Raw genomic sequence first — 24258 nt, 5'->3', positions numbered from 1 at the left:
TATCTTTGATAAAGGAGGCAGGAATGTACAGTGGAGAAAGGACAGCCTCTCCAATAAGTGGTGCTGGGAAAACTGGACAGGTACATGTAAAAGTATGAGATTAGATCACCCCCTAACACCATACACAAAAATAAGCTCAAAATGGATTAAAGACCTAAATGTAAGGCCAGAAACTATCAAACTCTTAGAGGAAAACATAGGCAAAACACTCTATGACATAAATCACAGCAAGATCCTTTTTGACCCACCTCCTAGAGAAATGGAAATAAAAACAAAAATAAACAAATGGGACCTAATGAAACTGCAAAGCTTTTGCACAGCAAAGGAAACCATAAACAAGACCAAAAGACAACCCTCAGAATGGGAGAAAATATTTGCAAATGAAGCAACTGACAAAGGATCAATCTCCAAAATTTATAAGCAGCTCATGCAGCTCAATAACAAAAAAACAAACAACCCAATCCAAAAATGGGCAGAACACCTAAATAGACATTTCTCCAAAGAAGATATACAGACTGCCAACAAACACATGAAAGAATGCTCCACATCATTAATCATTAGAGAAATGCAAATCAAAACTACAATGAGATATCATCTCACACCAGTCAGAATGGCCATCATCAAAAAATCTAGAAACAATAACTGCTGGAGAGGGTGTGGAGAAAAGGGAACACTCCTGCACTGCTGGTGGGAATGTGAATTGGTACAGCCACTTTGGAGAACAGTATGGAGGTTCCTTAAAAAACTACAAATAGAACTACCATATGACCCAGCAATCCCACTACTGGGCATATACCCTGAGAAAACCATAATTCAAAAAGAGTCATGTACCAAAATGTTCATTGCAGCTCTATTTACAATAGCCCGGAGATGGAAACAACCTAAGTGTCCATCATCGGATGAATGGATAAAGAAGATGTGGCACATATATACAATGGAATATTACTCAGTCATAAAAAGAAACGAAATTGAGCTATTTGTAATGAGGTGGATGGACCTAGAGTCTGTGATACAGAGTGAAGTAAGTCAGAAAGAGAAAGACAAATATCGTATGCTAACACATATATATGGAATTTAAGAGAAAAAAAATGTCATGAAGAATCTAGGGGTAAGACAGTAATAAAGACAGAGACCTACTAGAGAATGGACTTGAGGATATGGGGAGGGGGAAGGGTAAGCTGTGACAAACTGAGAGAGTGGCATGGACATATATACACTACCAAACATAAAATAGATAGCTAGCGGGAAGCAGCTGCATAGCACAAGGAGATCAGCTCGGTGCTTTGTGACCGCCTGGAGGGGTGGGATAGGGAGGGTGGGAGGGAGGGAGACACAAGATGGAAGAGATATGGGAATATATGTATATGTATAACTGATTCACTTTGTTATAAAGCAGAAACTAACACACCATTGTAAAGCAATTATACTCCAATAAAGATGTAAAAAAATAAAAATAAAAATTTAAAAAATAAAAAAAAGGGAAACAGAGAGAAACTTACTATAGATGAGAAAACACTGTGACCACAGAGCAGAGGTTAGAGTGATGCAGCCACAAGCCAAGGAATGCCGGCAGCCACCAGAAGCTGGGAGAGGCAAGGAACAGATTCCCCTCTCGAGCCTCCGGAGGGAACCAGCCCTGCTGACACCTTGATTTTAGCCCCTTAAGATCCATTTTGGACTTCTAACCTCCAGAACTATAAGAGAATAAATCTGTGTTTTTTTAAGCCACTGAGTTTACGGTAACTTGTTACAGTGGCAACAGGACACTATGACATAAACTGCTATAGCACAGAAAGCCTCTCCAATCTGGCTTCCAGCAAGTTAGTGACCCCTCCACATCGCCTACCCCATTATCCACCCCTCACCCCCCACCAGGCCTCACCCTTGACTGGGCCCTCTCCCTTAAGACTCATACCCACTGCATCACCAAGGAATGCCTGGCAACCTACTACCACCAAGTGGAGCCTTGCCCACTTCCCACCCATGACCTGTCCTGACAGGGCTGCACTCTCCCTGCACCATCGCTCTGGCCTCCCTGCCTCCAGCCTGGACCACAGCAGGCTGGCTGAAATACAGCACTATCTGTCAGGTCCCTTCCCTACTGGGGCTGTCTACAGGACACCACACAGCCTCTTCAAGCTCCCAGCATCAGCTCCAGCCCTCTGGCTCCTGCCCTGAGGGCCTACATGAGCTTCACTCCTGGTTCCTCAGCAGCCCAGAAAACTATGTGGCTCAAGGCAATGGGACGGGGCAGAGACACGCAGCAGGTCAGGAGGTGAGGAAGGGCTGCAGGCCGCCGGGTGGAGACTGTGTGGGCTGGCCACGCTTGGTCACGTGGAGAAGCCACGCAGCACTGGCACCCTGCCCTTCCCTCCTCACAGGCTTTCCTTGGCAGCAGCAGGGCAGAGCGCTCCCGAGGGCAGCATGTCTCCTCTGCCCGCCAGGGAGGACGCTGCAGCCTGACAGCAGCGGGCAAAGGCTTGGCACTGGCTGTTTCCGAGAAGGAGGCAGCCAAGGTCACAGACACTGAGCTGTCTGGCTTCTCTTCCTTCAGCCCAGGGCCAAGTGCAAGGCAGGGTGGGAGACACTGCAGCCCAGCAGCAGCTCGCGGGACGGGGTACCACCTGCCTAGCAGGAGCTCACAGCCCTTCCTTGGTCCCAAGGCTATGCCCAGGGACTTCAGTAGGCCTGTGGAGGAGGGTAAAGGACACGTCTACCTCTGCCTCTCATAAAGCACATGTTGTCAATGGGGGTCATGTTTTATTTGGCCCATGTGGTGCTTTTCAGAAATTTGAAGCAACAATTTAAAATCAGGAGGGTTCAAATAAAAGTTCTGATGCCTGGATTCTCTTGACAGTAAGAGGATTGGCTGCCCCAGGCCCAGAGTCCCACCAGGTCTTGTTCAGGGGAGCTCAGGAGGGGCTGCCCCTGTGGACGAAGTCTGTCATCTGTGCTGTGCCCACGGTGAGGCCAGGGCCAAATGCCATGTGCCACTGCACTCACGCTGCCGTTTCCATTTTAGCAGAGACATTCTCTCTGTGTCCGTGTTTATATCAAAAGCAGGGAAATTAACGCCAGGCCAAGGGTGGGTGTAATTCTTTTTCTTACCCTCTGCCATTGTCCTCATTGGCATTGCCTGCCGGGCACTGCAGGTCTCTTGAGTTTGCAGCCCTTGTCTTGGGATGGCAGAACTTCTTGCAAATGTGCCTGACAGAGAGACCACATGCCCAGTATGTGACCCAGGGGTCTTTCCCACACAGTGGGGACTTTCCCAGAGTCCCAAGTTCAGCCCTCCTTGGTGTGACCAGCAAGGCCACATCTCCACGCACTAGGTCTTAGGGTCAGACCAACCATAGCACACCAGGCCTCACAGTCTGGCTGAGATGGCACTAGGGTCCAGCAGAGGCAGAAGAGGGGCAAGGAGTCTGCCTGGGCTGTGCCTGAGCACTGTCCCCTGAGAAGGAGTGAAGGGTACCTGCAGTGTTTCTCCTCCATGGGTGTGTACCCCATTCATTGCATAGCCAGCCTTGAAAGGGAGGCTGATTTGCTTCCTATATAAGCTGAATGGTGGCCCCCAAACATACCAGATTCTAATCACTAGGACCTGTGAATGTTATCCTACATGGCAAAAAAGAACTTTGTAGATGTGATTAGATTATGGATCTTGAGAGGTGGAGATCATTCTGATTATCAGGGTGAATCCCAACGCCATTACCCGCATCCTTTATAAGAGGGAGGCAGGGGGAGATGGACATCACACAGAAGAGGAGGAGGTGATGTGACCACGAAGGCAGAGATTGGACTGGTGCAGCCACAAGCCAAGGAATGCCAGCAGCCACCAGAAGCTGGGAGAGGCAACGAACAGAATCGCCTTAGAGCCTCCAGAGGGAACCAGCCCGGCTGACACCTTGATTTCAGCCCAGTGACACTGACTGACTTCAGACTTCTGCCCTCCCAAACTATGAGAGAATGAAGTGCTGTTGTTTTAAGCCGCCCAGTTGGTGGTAATGTGTCAGCAGCCTGAGACTCAGAGGGGCGTGACATGCCAGGATCACCCAGTGCAAGCTGTGAGCAGGGCTGGGCTCCTTATCCTGTACCCACTGGCCCTGGCTCCCCCTCAACAACCCCAGACAGTGTTAACAGATGGCAGCCAGGGTGGTGCTCAGGCAGTGGCCTAGAACTGGGAGTGAGGCTCTCTCCATGCTTGTATACAAATGCAAACACACATGCATGCACACAAGTGCAAACGCCAGAGAGGCCAATGTTACACAGCACACCTCCCAACATATGGCCCTGGGCACAGGGCTGGCTCTGGGGAAGGCTGAGAAAGGGACTCAGGGTGCTGGGGAAAGGTCCAGTCCAGCAGAGGCCTGGAGATGCCTGAACCTCCTCTCCCCAAAAGGCCACACTGGCACCCTGGCCTTGGAGCCCTGCCCTTCTGGCCCAGCCAGGCTCCCAGGCCCAGCAGAGCCAAGCAGAGACACTTCTGCAACACCTGTGAGTCCAGTGAGGGAAAAAAAGTCATCCTGGTCTCCTTCAGTCCCTTGCCCACCCTGGTACCCTCCTCTAGGACCTGAGGGTGAGATTGCTGTGGGCTAAGCTACCCAGTGCAACCTCTGACCGTGGCCTGAGTCCTGGAAGACACGTTAAAAGCATCATTTTCCATCCTTTCCCTGGGCAGTCTGCAACCCAGTAGCTGAACTAAGATGATGGAGACCGTTAGTGACAATGATGCTCTGAGGGTCCGGGAGCCCCTGAGACCACCCCAGGAAGCCTGTTGGCTGCTCAGGGAAAACAGGGCAATGGCAGCGTGTCTCAATGCTCTGGAAGAGCTGTGTACAACACACGCTCCCACAAACACCCCATCCCACAGGCCCCCTCACCCATACCCTCACCACCCTCCGCAGGCACCCCCACCCCAACTCGCACACCCACACCCAGCCAGATGCTAATCTCCCAGACCAGCAGGCCCAGGACAGGTGTTTCCCCTTCCGCTTCCTCCGAGAACCCATTATATCCATTGTCCATTGATAAATGGCCAGGGTATTTCAAACCTGCTTCCAGGAGTTGCCCTGCGGGGGCAGGAGAAAACTTCCAGTCAGTACCTCCTGCCTTCTTTGGCCAGAGCCACATTGACATATCAGGGTTCCCATCAGAATTCACCAGAAGAAAGGGTCTCCTAGCCTTATACACACACACTCACACACACATCCTGAGAGCCTTTGCATGGAGGTCCTGGTGTTCTGTCCCCAGTAGGCCATGTCCTCTTGCAGGAAAGAGCACGGAGCAAACATGCTCAGCCAAGTACACTCCTTTTACATATCTCCCAGCTGCCACCGTGGGCCCTGACAAGGCCTGGGCTGACGGAGAGCAAGACTGTCGGGGGTCACCGCGGGCCCTCAGACCAGCTCCAGCATAAAATATGTCTGGACCGCCTCCAGTCAGTGAGTGGGCCTCAGCCCTGTGCCCAGTGGAAACAATCAAGCACATGCAGGGAGAAATGTGCTTTCTGTGGAAAAGTCACCCACACAGGGTCACGCTGACACTGGGCAGGGATGTCAAGGAAAGGGGGTCTGGCGCCAGACTCTGGGCCTGTGGCCGAGACCTACTGCCCTCGGCCCACAGCCTTCAGCCTACACACCCGCAGCCCCAGGCTGAGGTCTAGAGCTCATCCCACCCCATTTCAGTGCAGCCTCAGCCCCAGACCCATGCAATTGGCCTTCCCTCTTCTAAGGTCAATGGTTTCTGGGCTTATTCTGAGTTTGAAATTCCTTTCCTGTGTTCTGAGTTCCAAGCTCTCACGAGAGATAGCCAGATGAGAAGGTTGGGGGAAGGATTCAAGAGAAGATGCCAAAAGACCAACAGAAGCCCAGGAAATAAGGCAAGGCCCGTCAGGCCATGAAGGAGGGCTGCCATGTTCAGGAGATAGGTACCACATTGAATTTGGGATTGGCACCCTGGCCCAGGGCACCTGGCAGCCTCACTGTGCAGGCTCCACCACACCCAGCCTAAGTGGGCCCCCAGGGAACCCCCTGAATCTTCCAGTAGAGATCAAGCCCAAAGTGGCCAGGTCCTCAGCTCTGTGAGACACAGGCATTCCTAATCCCACAGGACAGATGAGAAGGCAGAGGCCAGAGGCCCAAACTTGCCCAAGGGCAGACAGCCAGCGAGGAGCAACACCAGGGCCCTGATCCCTGGTCTGGGGCACTTCCCTTGCTCCATTTCCACTCCTGCCCTCACCCAATGGGCTTACTATCCATTCCTCCCCATGCAGAGAAAGAAGCCCAAGGGTGGGAAAGAGGTAGGAGGGGCTGAAGCTGGGGAAGGCCAGATGGGCAGTGCCTGGGGTGCCCCCTCCACTGTTGGCAGGAGACCTACGATTTATCATCTGGGAAGAAGGGGCAGCTGGAAGTATTGATCGGCTCTAGAGAGCACTGGGATTCCTGATGGGACAATTCCTTTGCAAAAGTATCTGATACCATTCCTTGAAATTAGAATGGTGCCTTGCCAGGCCGCACCCAATTGATCTGCCAGCTGGGAACTCAGAGAGACCTAAATTAAATGAGCCAAGGCTACTTGGGGCAATGGGGGTGTCTCGGCTAATCACAGCATAGCTGGGCTGGCCCAGTAGGGCCTCCGGGGCTCACTGTAAACATGCAGATGAGCCTGACTCAAGACCCAGGCCTCAATGCCCTGCCTGCTGCCACCTGCCCTGGCGATGGGCGAGTGCAGCCAGGAATCTAGAACCCAAAACTGAGGGCTAAGCCCACCCTGCAAGAGCCAAGCACAGAGCCTGGGCACTGCCAGGACCACAGCCAGACCCCAACCTGGCCTCACTGAAGCCTGGGACCTGAGATCCTGAGAATGCTGGGGAGGTTTGGGCTGAGGGTAGGTGTGTCCTCCTGGAGGGCTCTGAGAGGCTGCACCGCCTGCCCAGTAGCTCCTTCCATGCTCCTGGGCCCAGAGCGCACTTTGATTCTAAGCTGAAAAAGATAAAACCACATGAGTCTGTGCATAGGTTGCTGAGGCTGCTGGGAGCACCTCTGGGGTCTTTCTGGAGCACTTCCCTCCCCTCCTGGCATCTGAGCTGTCTCCCAGAGCAAGCAGGGTCCAGTCGGGGCCAAAGAAGCACTCAGGGCCTTTCTCTGTGAGCAGCCAGGGAGGTGTGATCACCACTGCAGGGAAAGCACAGCACAGAGGCAGGGGAAAGAGGCTAGGGATGGGGGCGAGGGGGCAGCAGACGTCTTCTTCAGAGGCATAGGCTCAGAGTCACGGGCGCAAGACTCAGGCCAGGGTACAGGCCTGGTCTGGGTCTTGCCTCTTCCCTGACACTTGCCAGCCCTCAGACAGCCAAAGGTAAGACCCTCAGGCAGCCTTTACTGCCTGCTGTGGAGGCCTCAGACCTACAAGCTTATGGCCCACATACACCCAAAGCAGAGGTCCCTGACCCAGCATCCCAGCATGCCCACTGTGCTATGTGGTCAGCAAGGGCAGGTCTCAGCCTTGGCCTGAGACCAGAGCTACAGAAAGGGTGCCTGGGTTCCCCAGGGGGGACATTCAGGGTCCACCATGCAACCCTCCCACCTGCAGCAGCCTTACCTGTGTCCAGGGCCTGTGGCCCCCCCAGAGGAGGGGGTCTGGAGGTGGGCGGCCGGCGATACACCACATGCACACGGCCCTGCTCAGCCTCATTTGCCGCCAGACCCTTCTCCAGGGGCTCGATAAAGAACTCCTCCTCCTCCATACGGATCAGGCCAGCCTGCAGGGCAAAGATGAGACAGTTCAAATTCCCAGCACACAGTAGACCAAGGAAGAGAAGCAGTGAGGAGGGCCGCAGAGACCAGAACCTCCAACCTGGCTGAGCAGGGTCCAGTGAACACTGCCCAGCACCCCAGCTAGGTGCAAGGCTTGAACCCCAGGCTGGGAAGGGCACAAACAGGTGGGCCTAGAGGCCCCATCATTCCAGAAGCTCCACTTCCAGCCACCAAGGCCAGAGCCATTTGGGGGTGATGAACCCTGTCTGAGGAAGGGGTTCTTGCCTGGGTTATCCCCCACCTTCACCCCCAGGAGCCCAAAGTCCAAGACAAAGGCCAAAACTGTCAGGACTGAATCTGCCACATATATGTTCAGTTGGACCCAAAGAGTGTTTTCAAATTTCTGAACCCAACACTCAAAATGATGAGATTTCATGTTTCAAAAATGGGATTCCATCTTTCCTTGGAAAATGCAGGCTCTGACCACAGTGCATGGCACACAGCAGTGGACACCACGGATGGAGCACGCACCACTGCAGCTGGCCACAGTCCCCACTGTCTATCCTTGTATCCACAACAGTCACCAGCCCAGACTCTACAGCAACTGAAGCCTCCCCCAAAACTGGCTATGGCTCTTCCATGCTGCAAAGCCCTCGATGAACCCTTGTCCCCATCAGGATTCAGGCTACTCTGTACTCTGGCATCCAAGGCTCTCAGCCTGCCACTGTCCTCTTTGCTCCCAGCTCACACCTAGCACCAGTCGTTGAAACAGTCCTGTCCGTCCAATACAGTGCACAGTGCCTGGCCTTCAGGCTCCTGAACCCACAAAGCCCTCAGCTTGGAAGGCCCTGCTCCTGCCCCCAGCCTTGGCCATCCGGTAAACTCTAATTCTCCCTTCAGTGCTTGGCTCAGACCCCCAAATGCCATGCCCCTACTGCAGGTACATGGCCCTGCCCTCCCCTTGAGGCCATCCTGCCATCACTGCCCCATCCAGCTCCCACACTTTTGACTTTTTGGTCCATTATCCATAAACCAATAGTCTTACACTAGGAGTCCCCACTGTGTCAACCTGCAGATGTATTTCCTTTAGATCACACACTTATGACCCACTCGGGGTTTATGGGTTTTTTAAAACCACTTTTTTGAGGCATGACTGACATGTAAAAAGATGTACATAGTTAATATATACAACTCAGTGAGTTTGGGAATGAGTATACATTCATGAAACCATCACCACTATGAAGGCCATAAACATATCCATCACCTCTCACAGTATCCTCCCACCCTTTTTATTGTTATCATTTTTTTGTGGTAAGAACACTACATGTAATATCAACCATCTTAGCAAAATTTAAGTATACGATATTTTTGGATAGAATGTTGTTATAGGCACTGTGCTATATAAAAGATCTCCAGAACTTACTTATCTTGCATAACTGAAATTCTGTGCTCTTTGACAATCACCTCCCATTTCCTCCTCCCTCCAGCCCCTGGCAATCACCATCTGACACTCTACTTCTATGAGTTTGACCATTCTAGATTCTACACGTAAGTGAGATCTTGCAGTATTTGTCTTTCTGTGTCTAGTTTATTTCACTTAGCATAACATCCTCCAGTTTCAGCCATTTTGTCGCAAATGGCAGGACCTCCTTCTTTATAAAGGCTGAATAATATTCCACTGTACATATGTACCACATTTCTTTACCAATTTGTCATCCACAGATAGACATTTGGATTGTTTCCATGTCCATTGTGAATAATGCTGTAATAAACATGGGAGTACAGATATCTCTTCAGTATCCTGTTTTCATTTTCTTTGGGCACATTGCCAGAAGTGGGATGGTAGTTCTATTTTTAATTTTTTGAGGAACTTCCATATTGGTTTCCATAGTGACTAAACCAATTTTCATTCCCATCAACAGTGCACAAGGGTTTCCTTTCTCCACATCCTCACCAACACTTGTTATCTCTTGTCTTTTTGATAACTATTCTAACAGATGTGGCATGATATCTCATTGTGGTTTTAACTTGTGTTTCCCTGATGATTAGTAATATTGAGCACCTTTTTACATACTTATTGCCCATTTGTATGTCTTCTTTGGAAAAATGTTTGTTTGGGTCCTTTGCCCACTTTAAATTGATATATATATGGCCTTTGAGTTGTATGAGTTCCTTCTATATTTTGGATATTAATCCCTTATCCAATAAGAGGTTTGCAAATACTTTCTCTCATTCTCTAGGTTGCCTTTTCATCTTGTTGATAGTTCCTTTGCTATGCAGAAGTTTTATAGTGTGATGTAGTCCCACTTGTTGATTTTTGCTTTTATTGCTTATGCTTTGGTGTAATAGCCAAAAAATCATTGGCAAGACCAATGCCAAGGAGCTTTTCCCCTATGTATTCTTCTAAGAGTTTCATGGTCTCAGGTCTTAGGTTTAAGTCTTTAATCCATTTCCAAATTAATCCATTTAATTTTTGTGAGTGATGTAGGACAGGGGTCCAATTTCATTCTTTTGCATGTGAATATTCAGTTTTCCCAGCACCATTTATTGAAAAGACCATCTTTTCACACTAATTATTCTTGGCTCCCTTGTCAAATATAAGTTGACTGTATATGCATAGGATTATTTCTGGGGTCTTGATTCTGTTCCCTTGGTCTATGTGTCTGTTTTTATGTCAGGACCATACTGTTTTGATTACTATAGCTTTGTAATATAGTTTGAAATCAGGACGTGTGATGCCTCCAACTTTGTTCTGTCTCAAGATTGCTTTGGCTATTTGAGGTCTTTTGTGGTTCCATAAAAATTTTAGGATTTTTTTTTCTATTGGAATTTGTAATTTTGATAGGGACTGCATTGAATATATAAATGGTTTGGGGCACTATGGATATTTTAACAATATTAACTCTTCTGATCCATGAACACAGTATATCTTTCCGTTTATTTGTGTCTTCTTCAATATCTTTAATCAGTATCTTATAGTTTTCGGTGCACAGATCTTTCACTTCTTTGGGTAAATTTATCCCTAAGTATTTTACTATATTAGGTGCTATTGTAAATGGAAATGTTTCCTTTATTTCTTTTTCAGATACTTCACTATTAGGGTATAGAAATGCAACTGATTTTTGTATGTTGATTCTGTATCCTAAAACTTTACTGAATTTGTTAATTAGTTCTAACAGTTTTTTTGGTGGAGTCTTTAGAATTTTCTACATACAAATCATGTCATAGGGAAACAGGGATAATTTTACTACTTCTTTTCCTATTTGGATGCCTTTTATTTCTTTTCCTTGCTCTGGCAAGAAAGCAAGTTCCAGTACTATTTTGAATAGGAGTGGTGAGAATGGGCACCCTTGTCTTATTCATGATCTTGGAGAGAAAGCTTTCAACTATTCACCACTGAGTATGATATTAGCTATGGGCTGTCACATATGGTCTTTATTATGTTGAGGTATGTTCCTTCTATACTTAATTTGTTTAGAGTTTTTATCATGAAAGATGTTGAATTTCGTCAATTGCTTTTTCTGCACCTATTGAAATGTTCATATAAATTTTATTTTTCATTCTATTAAGGTGGTATATCACATCTATTGATTTGCATATGTTGAACCAAATTTGCATCCCAGGGATGAATCCCACTTGATCATGGTGTATAATCTTTTAAATGTACTGTTGAATTCGGTTTGCTAATATTTTGTCAAGAATTTTTTCATCTATATTCATCAGGGATATTTGCCTGTAGTTTTCTTTTCTTATAGTGTCCTTATCTGGCTTTGGTATTAGGATAATGCTGGCCTCATAAAAATGAGCTTAGGAGTGTTCCCTCCTCTTTAAATTTTTGGAAGAGTTTGAGAAGGGCTGACATTAATTCTTCAGTAAATGGTAGAATTTACCCATGACATCATGTAGTCTTGGGCTTTTCTTTGGAGATTTTTGATTACTGATTCAATCTCCTTATTCATTATTGGTCTGTTCAGATTATCTATTTCTTCATGATTCAGTCTTGGTAGGTTGTATGATTCTAGTAATTTATCCATTTCTTCTAGGTTGGTCAACTTGTTGGTGTATACGTACTCATAGTAGTCTCTTATGATCCTTTATATTTCGGTAATATCAGTTGTAATGTCTCCTCTTTCATTTATTATGAGTCTTCTCTTTTTCTTGGTAAGTCTAGTTAAACGTTTGTCAATTTTTTTTTCAAAAAAACCAAGTCTTAGTTTTGTTTCTATTTTTCACTGTTTTTCTATTTCACTTATTGCTACTTTGATCTTTGTTACCTCCTTCCTTCTGCTAACTTTGGGCTTAGTTTGTTCATCTTTTCCTAGTTCCTTGAGATATAAAGTTAGGTTGTTTATTTGAGATCTTTCTTTTTTATTGTAGGCATTTATTGCTATAAACTTTCCTCTCAGAACTGCTTTTGCTGTGTCACATAAGTTTTGGTATGCTGTGTTTCCATTTTTGTTTGTTTCAAGATATTTTCTTTATTCCCTTTTGATTTCTTCTTTGACCCAGTGGTTGTTCAGGAGTGTATTAATTTCTATGTATTGTAAATTTTCCAGTTTTCCTCCTGTTACTGATTTCTAGTTTCATACCATTGTAGTCAGAAAAGTTACTTGGTATGATTTCAGTCTTTTAAATTTGCTAAGACTCATTTTTTGACCTAATAATATATGACCTATCCTGGAAATTGTTGCATGCAGGCTTGAGAAAAATGTGTATCCTGCAACTGTTGGGTGGAATGTTCTGTTAAATATCTGTTAGGTCCATTTGGCCTACAGTATAGCTCAAGTCCGATGTTTTCTTATTGATTTTCTGTCTGGATGATCTATCCATTGCTGAAAGTGGGGCACTGAAGTCTCCTACTGTTATTGTATTGTTGTCTATTTCTCCTTTCAGATCTATTACTATTTGATTAATATATTTAGGTGTTTTGATGTTGGATGCATGTATATTTACAATTGTTATATTCTCATGATGAATTACCACTTTATCATTATATAATGACCTACTTTGTTTCTCGTTACAGTTTTTTGACTTAGTCTGTTTTGTCTTATGTAAGTATAGCTTACCCCTGCTCTCTTTTGGTTTCCCTTTGCATGGAACATCTTTTTCCATCCTTTCACTTTGAGCTTATGTGTGCCCTTAAAGCTGAAGTGAATCTCTTGTTGGCAGCATATAGTTGGGTCTTGTTTTTTTTTGTTTTGTTTGTTTGTTTGTTTTAATCTATTCAGCCACTCTATATCTTTTGATTGGAGAATTTAACCCACTTACATTTAAAGTAATTATGGATAAGTAAGGACTTACCAAAGCCATCTTGCTAATTATTTTCGGACTTTTTTGTAATTCCTTTCTTCCTCTCTTGCTGTCTTCCTTTGTGAATTGATGACTTTCTGTAGTGGTGTACTTTGATTCCCTTCTCTGTATCTTGTGTGTATTTTTATCTTGTGTGTATAAAGGTTTTTGTTTTTTGGTTACTCTGAGGCTTACTTGAAACATCTTAGAGATATAACAGTTTATTTTAAGTTAATAACAATTTAATTTCAATTGCATGCAAAACCCCTGAACTTTTATTCCTCACCTCCATATTTTATGTTTTTGCATTACAATTTACATCTTTTTATATTGTGTATCCATTAACAAATCGTCGTAGCTATAGCTATTTGTAATACTTTGGTTCTTTAACCTGTATACTAGAGTTAAGTAGTTAACACACCACCATATTACAGAATTAGAGTATTCTGAAGTTGACTATATACTTACCTTTACCAGTGTGTTATATATATTCACGTGTTTTCATATTACTAATTAGTGTCATTTTGCTTCAGCTTAAAGAACTCCTTTCAGCATATCTCATAAGGTAGATCTAGTAGTAATGAGCTCTCTTTTTGTTTGTTTGGGAAAGTCTTTATCTTCCCTTCATTTCTGAAAGACACTTTGCCAAGTAAAGCATTCTTTGTTGGTAGTTTTTTCCTTTCAGCACTTTGAATATATCATTCTACTCTCTCCTGGCCTGCAAGGTTTCTGCTGAGAAATCCACTCATGGCCTTATTGGGATTCTCTTGTATGACAGAAATTTTTTCTCTTGCTACTTTTAAAATGATCTCTTTGTCTTTGCTTTTAGATAGTTTATTATAATGTGTCTTGGAGAAGATCATTTTGGGGTGACCTAGTAGCTTCATGAACTTAGATGTCTAAATCTCTCTCCAAGGTTTGGGAAGTTCTCAGCTACTGTTTCTTTAAATAAACCCTCTGCCACTTTCTCCCCCTATTTTCCTTCTTGGGCTTCAATAATGCATAGATTGTTTCTCTTAATGAGCCCCATAGGTTTCCTCATTCCTTTTTATTCTTTTTTCTTCTTGCTCCACTGATTAGATAGTTTCAAATGATCTGTCTTCTAGTTCACTGATTTTCTCTTCTGCTTGGTCCAGCTGGTGTTGATGCTCTCTATTGAATTCTTCAGCCATTGTATTCTTCAGCTCCAAAATTTTGTTTGGTTCTTTTTATGTTTTATATTTCTTTGTTGAAATTTTCATTTTGTTCTTGTATTGTTTTCCTGATTTCATTAAATTGTTTATCTGTGTTATCCTGTAGCTTTCTGAGCATCTTTAGAACAATAATTTTGATTTTTTTGTCAGGCAATTCATGTATCTCATTTCTTGTGGGTCAGTTACTGGAAATTTACTGTGTTCCTTTGACGATGTGATGTTTTCCCAATTCTTCAAAATCTTTGTGCCTTGCATAGCTTTCTGCACATTTCCAGATTTTATGGCCTGACTTCAGTAAGAAAGACCTTCACCTGCAGTGGGGTGGGGGGCACACTGGATCTAGTGATGCAGAGCACCAAGTGTGGGGAGTATGGTGGCTTTGGGTCCAGAGGAGAGGTGATGTCTCATTGGTTCAGGCTGCTAGATCCATGACATCAACAGTTGTGTGGTCCTTGGTGACAGCTGCTGCAGGGAGTCCACAATGGCTGCAAGGGCTCTCGAGGTCTTCAGTGGGGCCTCCAGGTCCAGCAGCTAGGGACCAGGTTATAGAGTGGTGGTGGCTAGAACCAGTGGTATGCACATACACAGCTTCAGGGGCCAGCTGCAGGTGCCTGGGTAGTAGCAGTGTTCAGTTACAGACACACTCATGACAAGGGTCAGGGCCAGCAGGAAGGACAAGTGTCAACTGTGGGCACACTAGCAGCTACCTGAGCCCTGGCTGTTGATGTGCACTCTTAGGGCTGCAGGGTCTCACCATGGGGGCACACACGGCAGTGGAGGCTGGTGATGGGAATCAGGTTGATGGCATACATGTGCACAGCTGGAGGCTAGTCCTGAGTGTATGCACAGTGGTAGGGGTCAACCATAGTGGTCTAGGCTGGCGTTTTGCACTTATGCAGCTGCAGAGGCCTGGGCCAGTTGCCCGTGCAGATCCTTGTTGAGGGCAGGGTGGGGATGGAGGAAGCAAGAGGGCTCAGGTGCCTGGTGTCTGTGAACGCAAAAACCTGTAGAGCAAAACCTCAGCTCTAAAATCTGCAGGAGGTTTGCAGCAGCGGTGCTGGCCATTGGTTTCTTCAGTAGTGAAAGCTGCTGGGGTCCTCTGCAGAGCAGGCCACAAAGAACCATGATCGCTCCCACTACATGGCTGGTGGGAGCCCCTGTCCTTCTTCCTTGTTCCTAGCTGTTTCTATTCATCTCACCTTTGCTGGTCTCTGGGTGGGGTGAAACCAAAGTGGGTCCTTTGTGCGGTGCCCAAAGAGGCTAGGGAAACTTGTCGCTCACCCCACTCTCCCTTTCCCAGTGAGGGAAACTCTTTCTTGCTGGGGATGACAGGATGATGCAGGCAGAATGAAGCTGTCTTCCCTCTCTTCTTGTGCAGTTACTCTCAAGTTTTTTGTTCCACTGTGTTACTGAAGTGTCTTAAGTGGACTCCTGAGCTCTCCTAGAGTTGTTTTTGTTCATGGATAGCTGTTTAATTATTCATCTTTGTTGGGGGATGGAGGCTGGGGTCCCCTAACACATCAACTTAGTGATTTCACTCAGGGGGTTTTAAAAGCTTCAATTAGTTGCTCCGACTTAAGAATCAGAGGGTTCCACGTAAATGAGCAGATTTCCAGATTCTCTCAAAACATCAGAAAGGCCGGCATTTCCTGTTGTCCATCCGCTTAGCTGGCAGTGGCCAGAGGTCCCATTTAGGGTTCTCCCCTTGAGCATCCAGGGGGAATACAGCCCTGCCAGCAACTACTTTGGCCTCCAGACCTGTGAGAGAGAAAGTTTCTGTTGTTTTCAGTAATTTCCAACAGCTGCAGGAAATTAATACATGGTTCCAGTGGGTAGTGGGATGAAGTGGGTGGCCATTCACTGAACAGCACAGAATGAGGCGCAAGAGCTGCAGACCCCTGGGGACACAGGTTTTAGGCATCTTGGACTTCTGGGGAAGGAGTCCAGGACAAAGAGGAAGGGCAGGAGCCAGAGCGATGAGGGCCAAGATTGGGACACCAAGGTCACCAGACTGTGGGAAGGTACAGGAGAGGAAGGACCCATGGGAACCCTGCAAGCCCCCACACTCTGACTCATCCCTGGGTCCCAGGGCCCTTCCAGGCCTGGAGAGGGTGAGCAAATGTTTGCAAGATGAGTAAATAAATGACCCCAAAACTGCAGGACGTGTTCTCTGAGAGAGAGACAGATGGCAGGGTGAGTATACTGTGGGCCATCCCCTTCTACTGGCACATGGTTAGGCATGGACATATATACACTAACAAACTAAGGTAGATAGCTAGTGGGAAGCAGCTGCATAGCACAGGGATATCAGCTCGGTGCTTTGTGACCACCTAGAGGGGTGGGGTAGGGAGGGTGGGAGGGAGACGCAAGAGAGAAGACATATGGGAACATATGTATATGTATAACTGATTCACTTTGTTATAAAGCAGAAACTAACACAGCATTGTAAAGCAATCATACCCCAATAAAGATGTTAAGAAAAAAGTGTTTACAATAGCAAACATTTCTCTACGCAGCCATTGACATTTCCCATGTTTGTGGTTTGGGGGAAGACTGGTGTCTCAAACTCCTCTAATTAATGTAACCCATTCAAGGACATGTGGCAGGGTGGCAGCAGGTGAACGGTTTGGGAGTCTGGTGTTCTGAGTTCCCAGCACCATTTCTGTCTGCCCAGGTTGCCTCGGCCCAGGTGCCAAAGTTCCTGGGCCTCCAATTACTCGCCTGTAAAGGGGGGCGGTTCTCACTCCCCTCATGTGGTTGCTGCAGGAGCATATGCAGCCTGGGAGGCACTCAGAACCAGGGCACACGTAAGAAGCGCTCTGCAACCCAAGTGATGTCATCCACCTGCTTGCTTCCCAAAGGAGAAAACTGAGACTGAGGGGCGGGAAGGCCTGTCAGGGACTCACGGGGTCTAGGAATCCAACCCCAGACCCCAAATGGAATGACTATCTCCTGGGTGGAGACCAGGCCTATCCTGACAATTAAGGCAGGGCACTGGGGCATCAGGGTCCAGCAGGGCAGCCCCCTCTTCTGGAGGGACACTTGTACCCCAGGCTTAGAGCCATCTATGCCACAGGCCCAGCATCCTGGGGTTGTTCTGGAGGGACCCAGCGTGACAATGACCCAGAAGCCAATCTGGTGAGGAGCAGTCCTCTCTGGCCTGAGAGACCCCAGGACAATTTGGAGTCTCCCTGTACACAGGAATCGGGTTCTTCTCCTTGACTGGCCTAATGATGAAAGGCTGCTGGGCTGATGAAAGGGCACGGGATCTCTTTGATGCTGACCTCTACCTTGCTGTTGTCAGGAAGCCAGGGCCCAAGTTGGTCAAGATGCCTGGCAGGGAACCTCCCAAGGGCCCATCTGAAGGGCAATGAAGTGCCCTGAGATAAATCGGAAGTATGGCACCAGCTTACTCAGGTTTCCTCATGCAGCCAGAGACTTCAAATTGACGGTTCTCTCATGGAGAAGTTATATCCCTCACCAGCATCAGCCCATCTCTGACAGGTACTATGGAACATAACTGGGGGTCACATTGATGAACATGGATGGCACCTGCCCCAAGAGCAGAAGGTGACCACTCGAGACCAGTGGATGACCACCCCAGACCAGCATTCGGTCACCCTGAGGCCACCTCAAGACCAGAACTGACCATCCCAGGAGCAATGGATGACCACGTGAGCCCAGCAGTTGATCACCCCTCAAGGCCATTGGCCAGAGTACTGCCTGGTGAGGGGCTCTCCACAAAGAAAGCAGGGTTCCTTTTATTGCCTGATTTTCAAGCATTTTAGTATGCATGCCAGGAATAATCTGTCTGAAAAACTGCAAAAGAAAATTGACAAGAGGACAAGGTACAGAACGTGGGCTATGTTTTGCTGAGTTTTTTCCAGGACTTTGATTTTCCTGCTGCCAGTGGTAAGTATATCTGGTTTTACATGTAATTTTTATTAATAAGAATCAGTTTCTTCTCTCCACTTGGTAAATATTAAAGAAGTCTCTGAAGCACACTGAGATGAAGGGCATTCAATCAGGAGCCTGCCCGTGTCTGTCCAGACTGGTGTTCCACGGAGGGGCTGACACCCAGACCCTGGCTCTCACCTGAAATCCACTCTGCTCTTGAACTCTGTGACTGTCAGCCTAACCTGGCCAGGAGGGAGGCTCATGGGAGGACTCTATTCTCGAACCTCAGGTGCCTCCACAGAGGCCTGGAACCTGGCAGTTCTTTGGTCATCAAATCAAATCACTAGTTCTCAGATCTTGGTGAATTATAAGATGCCTGCCCTACCTCCTCCTTCCTCTATGCCCTGTTCCTTTGCTGTTTGGTTTTTTACTTTTTTTTTTTAAGCTGCACCACACAGATTGTGGCATCTTAGTTCCCCGACCAGGGGTTGAACCTGGGCCCTGGCAGTGAAAGCACCAAGTCCTCACCACTGGACCACCAGGGAATTCCCTGCTGTTTGGTTTTTGATGAAGTAGTCACTAGAAATGGAAACTAAAAGTTAAACATTTATCAGAATCAAGAGACTTGACAGATATCCTCTGTTACTTTGAATTTTAAAGCACTAGAGATACTGACACTCTCAGCGTTGGGGTCTCACAGGCAAGCAAGTGTGCATCCTGTTCCTATGTGTGAGGTGCCCAGTTTGCCGTCCCCACTGGCTCCTTCAGTGGAAGCCACAGGCTGCAGCATGTGGCAGGCACCTGCGTGTGTGTGATGAGGACCAGGTCTGTCACTCAGCCTTGTCATTCTTGCAACCTCTGGCACCAAGACTGTCAGGTGTCTGTCAAGGTTGCAGAAGTGACAATCAAGAATAGAGAGAAAAAAAGAAGTTGCTCCAAAAACAGAAGGATCTAGATTTTGATAGAGGACAAGACAGCATGCATCTGCATCAGCTCACATTCGCCCCAAACTCAACCTTGCTCTGATACACATGCATGTGCACACACACACATACACACACACACACACAAACACACACACACACTCTTGCCACAGGAATTCCCCCAAAATGCTGGCATCTGGTAAGATTCCTACTCCTGGAGATATTTTAGCTCTGAGAGAACTGTATCCTTTCTTCCATTCTTCCTTTTGGTAATGAACCCATGAGATTCAGTTGGGCACCAGCCTCCCCTGCAGGGAGAGAGGCCACATGGCGAGACCTGGTCTGATGATGGTGTAGTGGTGACACTGCCAAAACAGGGTCTGCCACTTCCAGGGCATCTCACCCAGCCTGCTTGGGCACTCTTTCCCCTCCCAGCTCCCTGGGGAAGACAAGGGCAACCCTGGAAGCTTGATGGAGAGGGGACTGGACCCCAACCGCTGATCCCTCATAGGAATTAGAACCAAATCCCATTGGATTTACGCCCCTCCATCCTAGCTACTAAGGGCTCCTTCACAGTTCAGCATCACAGCAGATGTTTTGCATATTGATTTTTCCACTTTTCCAAAAGTAGCACCAGACATCTCTTGGGGGGAACTGGCCACTAGCAAGTGACAGCAATTCCATGGAGTCGTTTGTCTTCTCCCCTGTGTCTCTGTCAGCTACTGTTCTAACCCTTCCAGAACATCACCTTCTGGAGCTGTCTGTCTATGGATGCCCTTGCCTCCCCTGCTCTCTGCCTCATTTGGTGGATCCACGGGGCATTGCCATGTGCCATCCACACCCCTCCTTCCTCTTGGAAAGCCATTCCTCCTCCTGGTGTGTAGGCCACAGCCTGTCCTCCCAGTTCAGAGGGGAAGCTATAGCTGGAACTGGGCCTTGCAGGGTTCTACTGAGCTGAGTGACCACAAACAGAGTCATCCCTGAGCGCCACAGAGCCCCGACAAGTTCATTTGACAGGTCATGCCCCTTCTTGGAACTGGTTTCAGGACCTCTGGATCCTTTGCTCCAGAAAGTCCCTCTTTGGCCCTAAGATGGCCAGAGTCAGTTTCTGAGGCTCAAAAGCATTAAGCCCTGTGCTCAGCCGGGTGCTAAGGAAGGCCAGACCCCACTTTGAAGGGCAAGGTGGAGGGAGAGATGGCCACAGGGAGCAATCACTGGATTCAGAACCAGGAGACCTGGCTCCAAATCCTGGTCTTGGGCCAGCCCTGTTCCCTCTGCAGCCCCCTTAACTGCAAAGTGAGGAGCGGAGCCAGATGACCTGCAAATTAGGGGCGTGGTGCCACCTGTGTGACCCCTGGGCTTCAGTCCCCGCTGTAAGCCAGGTGTTCTACAGGAGCCTTCAAATACAGTGTGAATTCAAACCCCCCTAAAATTCTTTAAGGCAAAACATTTCATTTCCAGAGGACTCTAAGGTTCAAAGAAGTTAAACTACTGCTCAGATTTCCCAGCAGGGCAGGAACAGTCTCGGGAACATAGCCTTGCCCTCCCAACACTGGCCCCCAGCAGATCCAGCAGGGAGGGCACCAAACCCCAGCATTCTCTTCACCACCATTGCAGTTTTTGCCTTACTCAACTTTGTTAAATTCTAGCTCGATATTCCTAACTGCTAAGACTCTGAGCCTGAATCCTGATCTCTCCCCTTATAAACAATTACAGAGGCATTAAAGATCTGTTAGTATCAAACTGAGACTATCCTTGACTCAATCAGAAAGCTTAAAATAGAGTTAAAAAGGGAATAATTTTCTCACTATGAAACTCATGCTTTTTAAAATATATAACAGCTTTACTGGGCTATAATTCACATATCATACAATTCATTCACTTACACTGTACAATTCAACTATCACCACAATCGATTTTAGAATATTTTCAAAACACCCCAAAAAGAAACCCCGTACACATCTACGGTCCCTCCCCATTTTCTCCCAATACCCCCACCGACCCTGCTGCCACGCGCTAGCCCCTGCAACCGCTAATCTACTTTCTTTCTCTATGGATTTGCTTATTCTGGACACTTCATATAAATCGAATCATATAGTATGTGACCTTTTGTGACTCGTTTCATTCACCTAGTAAAATGTTTTCAAGATTCCAAATAATGTCAGTACTTAAATTCACTTTTATTGTCCAATAATACTCCATTTTACAGATATACCACATTTTATTTACCCATTCACTGGTTGACGGACATTTGGGTTGTTTCCACTTTTTGGCTTTTATGAATAATGCTGCTTTGAACATGTAAGCACAAGTTTTTGTGTGGACATATGTTTTCATTTTTCTTGAGCACAGATCTAGGAATGGAATTGTTGGGTTATATGGTAACTCTGTGCCAGGCTGTTTCCCAAACGAGCTGCACCATTTTACATTCCCACCAGCAGTGTATGGGGGTTCCAATTTCTCCACGTCCTCACCAACAGTTGTTATTATCTACCTTTTTTCTCCTAGCCATCCCCATGTGTATGGAGTGATATCCCATTGTGGTTTTGATTAAAATTTTCCTGATAACTAAGGATGCTGGGCATCTTTTCATGTGCTTATTGGCCATGTGTTTCTCTTCTTTGGAAAAATGACTATTTAGACTCACTGCTCATCTTTTAATTGGATTAATTTCCTTTTTGAATTGTGAGAGTTCTTTATATATTCTAGATACAATTCCCTATTAGATATACAATGTGCAAATATTTTCTATCATTCTGTAGGTTATCTTTTGACTTTCTTGGTGGTGTTCTTTGAAGTTATAAAGGACATTCATAAAGTCCACCTTATCTATTTTTTCTTTTATCATTTGTGTGCTCTTGCTGTCATATCTAAGGCTTTGCCTAAGCCAAAATAATAAAGATTTACTCCTACATTTTTTAAGAGTTTTATAGTTTTAGATCTTATATTTAGATCTATGATCCATTTTGAGTTAATCTTTCTATGGTATGAGGTAGGGATCCAACTTCATTCTTTTGCTTGTGGATATCCAGTTGTCCCAGCACCATTTGTTGAAAAGACTATTCTTTCCTCCACTGATGTCTTGGCACTCTTGTCAAAAATCAATGTGAAGTTATTTCTGGATTCTCAGTTCTATTTCATTGATCTATATGTTTATCATTCTGCCAGTACCACACAGTCTTGACTACTGTAACTTTGTAGTAAGTTTTGAAATCAGAAAGTGAGTTCTCTAACCTCATTCTTCTTTCTCAACATTATTTTGACTATTTTGGGTTTCTTGTATCTTCATATGAATTTTAGCTTGTCAATTCCTGACAAGAAGCCAACTGGGATTGTGACAGAATACAATGTTTTTTAATCTCATGTTTGGTGTCACATTAATTCACCTCTTATGCTAACCCTCGAGGAATGCTTGCCTAGAGAGAACACTGCATTAGAAACCAAGAGATTGGGATGGGAACCTTAATTCTGCAGACTAACCAGATATGTGACCTTGAGCAAATCAGAGCCTTAGGAAGCTGCAGTGTATAGAGGCACTGTACTCACCTCTACTGCTAGAGAGAATTCTCTCAATAGCATCCACCTCAGCTCCACTTTACATCTCTCTCCATCATTCCTCACCTGCCACTTAATGCAACCCAGACTTGAATTAAAAATCTAAAATCTAGTCCCCACAAATAGGGAAATCACAGGTTAAAATACCAGAATTGACCTCTTCATCCATTCTGCTGTGATAATTATGGTTACAAACCAAAGTCATTTACCATATATTCTGGAAAGGAAATCTATGCAATGTAAAAATAATTCATAATTTGACTTTAATAACGTGGGGCAAAAATTGTCAAACAAGTCAGCAAAAATGAAAGAAAAGGGTAGAGGAGGTAGAAGAAATAGTTAACTGCATTAATTTCTTAAATTTCCATAGAAGGATCAATAGTTACTGACAAGCTGCTAAAGTTGATAGCCATAAGTTTAAGAATACTAAAAAAAGCCACAATTAGAAAAATTAATATATTCCTTCTGAATAACTGAAGATGGAGAACAGATCATACAGCAAATAGAAAAACAGCAAAAAAAGCATAAAAACAAAAAAAATAAGTAAGTTGACAGAAGTAACAACAAATATATCTGTTATAATAATAAATGTAAATGGTCAGATTACTTCCAAAAATCTCTATGACTTGCCAAAAAAAAAAGACAAAAAAGGCCAGGCCAAAAGAGTTTTACAGGTGAGACTTTTCACCACTTAAGGAACAAATATATCCATGTCATATTGTTGACTAAGGAAGGCAGGCCCTTCTCCAGATGATGCACTTATGTAAAGGCATCTGTGTCTCCATGCCTAATGCCAGCACAGCCTAACAATGCAGGGCAAGTCCACCAAGTCACTCCGCTTTGATTCAAATGCTGTCTTTAGCACTGGCTAACCGTGGACTCTGAGCTTCAGTGTTGCCAGGGTACAACAAGGATAATAGAAGTATTTGCACAGTTGGTTTGAGGGTTAAACCAGATAAAGCACCTGGCACACTGCATAATAAACTAGACCGACATCATCATTATTAGTAAGATGAAATGAGAGTTGTCTGGACACACATATAACAAAGAGTTAACAGTGTCAAGGTTTGGAGTGAGTTTTGCTTTTTTATTAGTATTTTCTGTAGTTTTTGAGGTTTTTTTGTTTTTTTTGGTTCTTTTAACAAAAGGCACACATCAAAACAGACAATTTGTTTAAAGAAAGGAGCAGGGAAGGGGGAAAGGGGCAGGGAGAGAAAGATAAGGGAGAAAAAAATAGGATAAACAAGATGCTGACAAGAACCCTTCACAGAGACCAAAGTAGGGCCTGGCCAGTCAGTGTTCTCACTAAATCAGGCAGCACCAGGATGGCTCCCACGGGAGCTGGCCTGTCCAGTCTGTGAGAGTCCACACCAGTGCCGGGGAGGGCCTCCAGGAGCTGGTCTCCCAGCCTGGCCAAGAGAGAGGGGTCAGCAGGTCAGGCCCAGACCCCAGGACCACAGCAGTCCTGCCCATCCATCACAAGACCTGACACCCATCCCTGCCAGATGCTCTGGCTGACATTTCCCAGGTCTTGCTCAGCATGAAGACCGTGTCGGGGAATGTCCCCAGTCACAAATTAACATTCACATAAATAACAGGGAGCTCACCACTGGAGAAGAAAAATGACTCTTGCTGTAGGAATATTTG

The 24258-nt window shown here is 46.0% G+C and overlaps 1 protein-coding gene across 1 annotated transcript in view; it reads right to left on the bottom strand.

Moving 5' to 3' along the window:
* ADAMTS2 (ADAM metallopeptidase with thrombospondin type 1 motif 2) overlaps window positions 1–24258 on the bottom strand; it is a 247378-nt gene that overhangs the window by 156358 nt on the left and 66762 nt on the right. Inside the window, exon 3 of the mRNA XM_022563351.2 lies at window positions 7600–7759. Coding sequence (XP_022419059.2) covers window positions 7600–7759 — 160 coding nt within the window. The remainder of the gene's footprint in view (window positions 1–7599; window positions 7760–24258) is intronic.

Source organism: Delphinapterus leucas, chromosome 3 (assembly GCF_059928025.1).
Source record: "Delphinapterus leucas isolate spDelLeu-1000000601 "Yukka" chromosome 3, BTC_Dleu_Yukka2, whole genome shotgun sequence".
Classification (NCBI taxonomy): Eukaryota; Metazoa; Chordata; class Mammalia; order Artiodactyla; family Monodontidae; genus Delphinapterus; species Delphinapterus leucas.
The sequence above is the reverse complement of the archived record's forward strand: the minus strand, read 5'-3'. Positions and strand labels throughout refer to the sequence as shown.